The sequence below is a fragment of the Crocodylus porosus genome, unplaced genomic scaffold (assembly GCF_001723895.1).
Source record: "Crocodylus porosus isolate Cpor-Errol unplaced genomic scaffold, CroPor_comp1, whole genome shotgun sequence".
Lineage (NCBI taxonomy): Eukaryota > Metazoa > Chordata > Crocodylia > Crocodylidae > Crocodylus > Crocodylus porosus.
Window position 1 is genome coordinate 29,402,002 of NW_017728948.1, and position 8,163 is coordinate 29,410,164.

Here is an 8,163-nt window from a genome sequence, read left to right on the forward strand (position 1 = left end):
ACCCTAGAAACTATGAAACTATGAAATTTAAATTGGGGTGATTGTTTTTTTGGTGCTATAATGAAGTTGCAGTTCTTCAATTTTTGTATATATTTGTATGACTTAATCCCTAAAACTCAGTTAAGTAAAGCTTGTGTCAGTTTTGCTTTATTAAAAGGAACTTGAATATCTCTGCAGTTGAGCATTCTTCCATCTTTCTCGTCCCCCCTCTTCTGCCCCAAATCCAGGTTTTACAAATTGATGATATCACGGTAAAGCTAAGTGCTTTGAAAGCAGTGTTTGACCAATTGATGTTGTTTGGAATAGAACCATTCAAAGTGAAAAAAACTAGTGATCCTGAAAGTGAAGATGCAGAGGTCAGAAGTAGAGATTGTGAGGAAGAAGAAAATAAATATAAAGAGGCTGAAGAAGAGACAGCTACTGTTCACAATCTTCTACAACTCCTTTCCAGTTTCTTAGACAGTGAGGTAAAATATTGTATGAAATAAGATCAGACTATTCTATAGTTTCTGTAATCTTTAATTTTATTTTTGTAGGAAGATAAAAAGTCATTATATGAAAAATATAGAATTCTGTTAGTACGGATTTGTATATTCACTGTACTTGGAGTTATTTCATTGCTATGACCTTTTGTCTGGGGATACTATTATAATGTTTCATTAAGGATAATGATTGGAATCTTAATCTGCACCAAATTTTGCAGGCATGATGCCAAGATGCATTCGCATGCAGTTTGTTTTAAGATCTGGGCCATACTTTCCCATGTATGTCAGTCAAAATACTATATTTTTGTATATAACAGTATTTTTTCACTTAAGTTTTCAGAACTCAGGACGGAAGCTGCAGAAGGCCTAGTCAAACTGATGTTCTCTGGGAGATTTATTGGTGCCAGACTTCTTTCTCGCCTTGTCTTGTTGTGGTATAATCCAGTGACAGAAGATGATACTCGACTTAGACATTGTCTGGGAGTATTCTTCCCTCTGTTTGCATTTGCAAATAGGTATATATTTTTCTGTTACTCCATGTTGGAAGTATATGTTGCAGTTCTCTTCTCTGGCAGTTTTAGCAGAGTTTGTTCTTATTCTTTGCATATGTTGTATATGGGACATGGAGATTAAGAATAAAATCCAAAATAAAAATCATTTTATTTAATGGAGGATAGGAATTGAATAAGTCTAAGTCTACCTTCTTTATTCCCCTTTACTTCTGTTCCACTCTTCTTCCCTGCCCCCCCCTTAAAATTTAGGACCCTAAACCAACTCCCTGAGAGAGTGCAATGGCAGTTTAGATTCAACTTCTTTGGCGTTTATTTTTTTTAATAAAATGTTAATTTTTAAGAAGGACCATCTTTTACTGTATTTATGCTGTTGTACACCACAGCCAGACCGAAGTATCACTAGAGAATTTGCAGTGGAATGTCAAAAAGAAACACTGAACACAGTGCTTAGCAGTTATGCAGCTAGGCAGGTGGATTCATCTTTAAAGGGCTGAACTATCAGCAGAATTGCTGAGTAGTTTTAGATGTGGAGATATGAAGTTAAGAAAATAAGATAAAAAAGTGAACTGGCAGCCTTAAAGTCTTCCTTTTTTTCTTCCTCCCTCCCCTCTTCCCCCCCCCCCCCAAAAAAAAGACATTTTTGCTTTGTAAGTTTGTTCTTGTTTTTAGTAAAAGAGTCGGAACTGTTTAATGATATAATTCCATTATTTTCAGTAGGAAGTTGAGTAATATTTCTGTGGCCTATGCATTGCTAATAAAAATAGTTGAGCTAGCTTTTAATTGACCTTTTGATTTCTCTTCCCACACCCCCACCGCCACACTCCATTTCTGTGAACTTGGTAATGAAGAAAAACTAGTTTATCTGCTCTGCTTGCAGTCTCTAAATGTAGAATAATGGACTGTGACTGTGGCTGTATCAAGACCTTTCCTGGTTGCAGTAACATTCAGGAACATTGCCTTGAATACATATTTCACTGCATGTACCACCAAGTCAAGTTTGTGATTTTTTTTTTTCTTTTTCTTTTTTTTTTTGTGTCATTGGTAACAGAGTCCAACTCCTTTTCATGCCTCATGGATAATCTTCCCTATTTTTACTCAAAAAGCATGGAAGAGAATGACAAAGGATAAGCTATAGGAGAAAAGCAAGGAAACAACATTTCTATAATTTTAGAATAGGCCAAATTGGAGGTGGGGGGAAACCATGTTTAATAATTTTCTAAATATCTGAGTATGAAAGCATCCAAATACTTCAGGACTAGGTTGATCAGGAACTCCCAATACAAAGCCTATTTTGTTAAATTGATTTTATGAACTGATTGGGTTCAGTTCTACATGCTTGTCTGGCTTCTTGGGCTAGAAGAGCATCAGCTGTGAAAGAGGATGCCTGCCATTAAGAAAAGAAAAACTTAACAACTAATACTTTTTTTCTTTCTGACTTTTGTAATCATAAATTCCCTAGGTAAATCTCTCCTGATTCTGAAACATACATATGATAAAAAGGCTAATACTTTGAGTTGAAATATTTTTCACTTAGAAGAAATTCTATTGCTGTAGTTGGGCTTTGAAAGTACTAATCAGGCAAACAAAGGGCCGTGTCCAAAACCTGGAATCTGTTATCAAGTGAGACTAGTGGTATTGGCTCAGACACACGTGTCTGAAATTAATTTTCCCAGGGTGTGGGGAGAGGTCAATCCGAGTGAAGAAATGCTGCCATAGCTGCTGCAGATGAGGACTCTTGCTTGGGGTCCTTTTTTGTTGATTTGATTGTCTGCTTCGCATCAGAGGAAGAAGCAGTCTCTTATTTAAGAATAGTCAATATTACTAAAATTTGCTCTTTTGTAAGTCTAAATCCTAGAGCCCTTTCAACTGTTCCACCTGCAATTCAGTAAATATCTTAATTTTTACTCTAAATGATTCATTTTATCAAGGCTCATGCAGTTGCAGTTTCAGGTTCCCATGGTTGATTTAAAAATACTATTTTTCATTCTAAACAAAGGACGTACACAGATCCATTTGGGTCTTACATGTGCCTGCAGTGCTTGTCAAGACAGATACAGACATATCTAGGATAGACTGGAAGTGGCAGCACTTCTAGAGATAGATTAATCCAGATAGGTCTTCAGAATCTACAAAAAGATTCTGACCACCTACTATAAGCTATAAGAAAAACCATGAAGGGATTCTTTTTATTAGTACTCTGCTTAGTGAATTCTCATTGTTGTTGGGTTCTTATTTAACCTTGATTTGCTCAAAAAACAAACTTGCTAGTGAAAACTGAAGGCAGCTGCCTTGCTTCCTGCAACAACTTCCAGCATCATGTTTGGGGTGGAGTGGAACAGAAACATCTCAGGCAGAAAATCTGTTTGTGAAACTGGTAGAAAATGGCACAAAAAATGGATGGGTGAACTCAGCCCTGTTAACAATATGGATTGGCCAGGCCCTATTGCTTTCTCTGTCTACCAAATAGTCAACCCTTTGGATAGAGGAACAGGCTCTGGGGGTGCAGCCTCCCAAGTGAAATTCTGTATCTGGAGCCTGCCTGAAGACTTAGCTTTGTCTTTACTGAAGGAGCAAAAATGAGCCCTTACAGTCTGCCTGGACTGTCTGTTTCTTCAGGGAATAAGGGTGAGAGGTCCACTTTGTAATGGGGTTGTGGATTTTCATGTTAGGAAAGAGGAAATTTTGGGATAAGTTAGAATAAGCCTGTTTATTTCTATTTATTTTACTAACTTTTTTAAAATTCCCTTTTAAAATAGGGCTAATCAGGAATGCTTTGAGGAAGCTTACCTTCCAACCCTGCGAACACTGTTTCATGCCCCTGCATCTTCACCTTTGGCTGAAGTGGATATTGGTAATGTTTCTGAACTGTTAGTGGACCTGACAAGACCCAGTGGACTGAATCCTCAGGCAAAAAATTCCCAAGATTACCAGGTATGTAGAACTTGTTTGAGGGAGTGTTACTTAGGCCCCTGACCTGACAGATTTTTATTTTAAGGCATAGTGGGATCTGAAGTGTGATCCCAACAATCACGCCTCCTGCCATGCCACGTATATTCAGCAGGACATGCATTTTTTTGAATTGGGTATTAGATCCCAATTGTGCCTAAGTTTACCAGTACAAGGGGAGCTGTGTACTTGCTCCACCCCACTGCAAACATGCTACGCTGAAAGCTACTGCAGGCAGCTGCCTTTTAGAATTTCTCTCAGAAGTTTGTTCCTGAGCTAATTAAGGTTATATAAGATCTCAGTGACATGATCTTGGGCTCCCCTTTTACCAAGAAGTTGAAACCTGGGTGCCCTTTGTCAGTTGGGGCTGGGGACCAAATCAGTCCAGTCAAAACCCCAGCTGAGGGGCACAGAGGGTGTTTACAGGTCCTAGTGCTTGGGCACCCTGAGATCTGGCTGTAGCAGTCTGATTCTGGGGTCCCTATGCCTAAAGATGAGTTGCAAACATGGTTTTTCATGTCCTGGAGTTAGGGACTCTAGACTTCTGCTCCAGCCTGGTTGGATAGGTGAAGGGTATGTCTCCATGCTGGATCCTCAGTTGAGTGTTGGGATCTGTCATAGGCCAAACCCAACCACAGACACATGTTTAGTTTAAATCAAGGGTAGACAAAACACTGTCTATGGGCTGAATTCAGCCCGCCAATTGATTTGTATCTGGCCTGCAGCTGCACTTGCAGTGCTTCGCATGAGACCAAGTCCTGCTCAGGGCAGCCTGTGAAGCATTCCAGCCTGTACCCACCCTGTGCCCTGCAATGGCCCTATCCAGCACATTCAGCTTTCCAGATGGACTGCTTCCACTGCTGCTGCAGCTATTCAGGTAGTGCTTAGCTTCCTCCCCATTCTTCTGACCTTGCTGTGCCACTCTGGGCAGCAGGTAGCGTGGGGAAGCGGCAGTGGGCAGGGGAGAAGCTGCAGTTGGGTGGCTCCTGCCCCAGTGTGTGGTATGGGTTACATGCTCCCACCACCTTCCACCCACTCCACCTGCCTGGAATGATGAGCAGCCACTTGTGGGCAGCCGAGTGGGTGGAAGACCACCCCAACAGGAAGCTGTGTGCTCTGGCCAGGGCCAGAGTGGTGCCACTGGCAGGTGGGAGTGTGGTGTGGGCTGGCCCGGGCAGAAGCAGGCAGGGCTCAGCCCCATGGGCTGGTTAGTGGGGGCAGACTGCACATGCACCTGCACTGAACCACGTGGGTGAGCTGCATTCACCTCTTCCCTCCCTCTTCTCACCCCTTGCCAGCTCCTAGGACCTAGTGTGTGGCCAGTGCCCTCACCACCCCCTTGCACTTCATCCCCGCCAGTATACAAGAGTAACACTTTTTGAGGAGTTATCCAATTGCTTCTATATACACTACTCAGAAAAATATAAACCAGAACAAAATATTTTTTGAAATAAAATTAAAATATGTTATAGTAGATGGTTATTTTTAATACAAGATTTGTTTTTACCTATACCTTTTAGAAATCCTATCTTCTGAAAGATTGTATGTCCTTCTACAGCTGACCAAAACTTGTTAAATAGCATGCTATCCAAAATAATTGGCCACCCTTGATTTAAAGCATGATATAAATGAGCCACAAAGTTGTTGTGCATATGGAATTACTTTGTGGCTCATTTATTAAATTATCCTGCCTTAAATTTACTTGATCATGTGGCTGGGTTACCTTTTAATCACATCTTAAATATCATGTGTTTCAGGGGTCTTGGATATTTGTGATGACAGATTAAGAGATTCCACAACCCAGTCATTGCCAGTACTCTGACCCTTTTCTAATATTCCTCATCTGAAGGAATTGAGGGGTCTCCACAAATGATTTCCCTAGTTTGCTGTTGTACACTAATCTACTAATCGAATAGAAGCTGTTGTGTATAAAACCAGGCAAGGAAGCATACGTTCATTGGATTGACTTAAATGCTGCTTTTTGAGAACCCGTTTTTACTGTTTAATATCATTGATTCTTCAAGTCTTAACCTTTTCACTGTCTTCTTCTGTAAGTAACTTGCAACCAGTTTGCACATTATTCTTGTGACTCTTCCAGAATTTGACTGTACATGACAGCTTAGCCATGAAAATTTGCAATGAAATCTTAATGGACCCAACAGCACCAGATGTTCGTATTTATGCAAAAGCCTTGAGTTCATTAGAACTCAGTGAATACTCCATAAAGGATCTTTTGATTCTATTTGATGAGATTCTTGAGGTAGGTAGTAAGTAAATGCTCTGCATAACACTTGCTGTTGTTAACATTAATGGCTAAAATTTTGAATTTTTATAGTAGATACATTTGTTTTCTTTAAAGTACTTGTTTGAGTTATGAAAGTGGGTGAGTTTTTCTTTATATGGAAATCTTTATTTTAAACATTGCATTAAAAATGAATTTAGAAAATCTTTAAACTTAAAGACTACTATAAACTATTTTATGATTTAAATATATTTAACCACTCCAGGCAGTAGAATAAGCTAAAGCAGCATGCCCTGCATTATATTTGCCATAACAGTAAGATTTATGATGGATGTGCTGGAGTTTATTTCATTAAATGTAAATAAAATTGAATTAGTCCTTTACAGCCCAGATAATGGAATAGCTACTGGAAATACTTGCAGCTGAATGAGAGATTAAGATTTATCTCTGTACAGCCTTTTCGCAGTGCTTACACATGTACTTAACTTCAGGCTCCTTAGGCAGCAGGAAAGGAGTTTGGTTTGAACTGAGATGGGGGTGGATAGGTAGGGAGTAGCAGAAAGATAATGTGGATAAAGGCTAGAAGTGAAAGCAGTCATGCCCAGATTAGGTAGAAGGGAGAAAGCAATCAATTTCAGAGAAGCTGAGATGTAAGGACTGTAAGATCATATATGGGTTTAAAAAAGATGTACACTTGTGGGAAGAGTGTTACAGCATCTGTATATACCAGACTCCAGAGTCAACGCCATTTGATTTACGTCTGATTCTCTTCAGCTGGTTGTAGCAGTCCCAGTAAAGGTGTACAGGGGCCAAGGGTGGGCCAACTGCCAGTGTTCCTTTTCAAAGGGGTGATGTGCATACCTGGAACGTACCAGCTTCTCCTTAGTTTGGCACAGGAGTTAGCAGTGTCGGGAGGGTGGAGGAGATGGGGATGCTTTAATGGAGCTTAGCTCCAAACTGTGCTGCATTCATGTGCCCCCCCCCCAGTTTTGCTGCTGGTTGGCTGCTCTGCAGGCAAAACACAGTAATGCAGAAGATTTGTGGGCCAGATTACGTGGTTTGGGGGGCGCATCTGGCCCATCTGCCGTAGTTTGCCAACCCCTGGAATAGCACAGTGCATTTATACACGGAATGTATTGCATATTCTTAGTTTTTGCTGCTTTGTGTAACCAAATAAATCATGACATTTAAATTGTAGTCTTTTAGAGTTCTCGTGTATGATTGTATGCAATGATGTTATCAAAGATGGCATATCTTCTCCTACAAAGTCACTAATGGGGGTCTCAGTCAGCATATTTGTTTGCAGAAGTTCTGATAGTGACTGAATCACTTACATGGCTTACAAAAGTACAGAGGTGTAGGGGGTCATGCTACTTATCCTTCTTTTTTAGGTTGCTAATTATAAAATGGAACCAAGGGGCAAAATTGATTTTTAAAGTAGTCATATTCTTGAATTGAATCTAGACGTAACCACTTTGGCTTAACCTAGTCACTCTCTTGTTTCTTAAGTAATTAATCTTGGGCCAGTAATTGGTAACTAACTAATTAACTAATAATTAATAGGAAGTACAGTAATTAATAGGAAGAGCTTTGCTTTTACTACAAGTAATTTGTGTCTGTGAAACACCTGGAGCTTGTTAAATTTTACTATATTTAAGGGACTATGACTCTACATTTTCTGTGAATTAATATTTTATAGAAACAATTAGTGTATAATTACGCAATATTAATGTGAAATATTTCTTCCACAGAAAGTGAAAGATAAGTTGTGTCAAAGAGCTATTGAGAAAATCAAGACAGATTTAAGAAAACATAATGATATTGGCAAGGACCACTCTGCTGTTGTGCAGGACACTGGCACCACAACATCAGAAGATGTTAATCAAATTGAGGACGGTATGTAATGGAAGTAGTTTAGCAAGAGGATGAACAGATCCCTGAATGGCATATTTCATAGATTTCATAGACATTAGGGCTG

The 8,163-nt window shown here is 39.6% G+C and overlaps 1 protein-coding gene across 4 annotated transcripts in view; it reads left to right on the forward strand.

Moving 5' to 3' along the window:
* NCAPG (non-SMC condensin I complex subunit G) overlaps positions 1-8,163 on the forward strand; it is a 44,589-nt gene that overhangs the window by 29,911 nt on the left and 6,515 nt on the right. For all 4 annotated transcript variants that reach the window (XM_019553286.1, XM_019553288.1, XM_019553289.1 and 1 more), the window contains 5 exons: positions 228-467; positions 819-1,000; positions 3,754-3,928; positions 6,042-6,203; positions 7,937-8,081. In XM_019553286.1, coding sequence (XP_019408831.1) covers positions 228-467; positions 819-1,000; positions 3,754-3,928; positions 6,042-6,203; positions 7,937-8,081 — 904 coding nt within the window. The remainder of the gene's footprint in view (positions 1-227; positions 468-818; positions 1,001-3,753; positions 3,929-6,041; positions 6,204-7,936; positions 8,082-8,163) is intronic.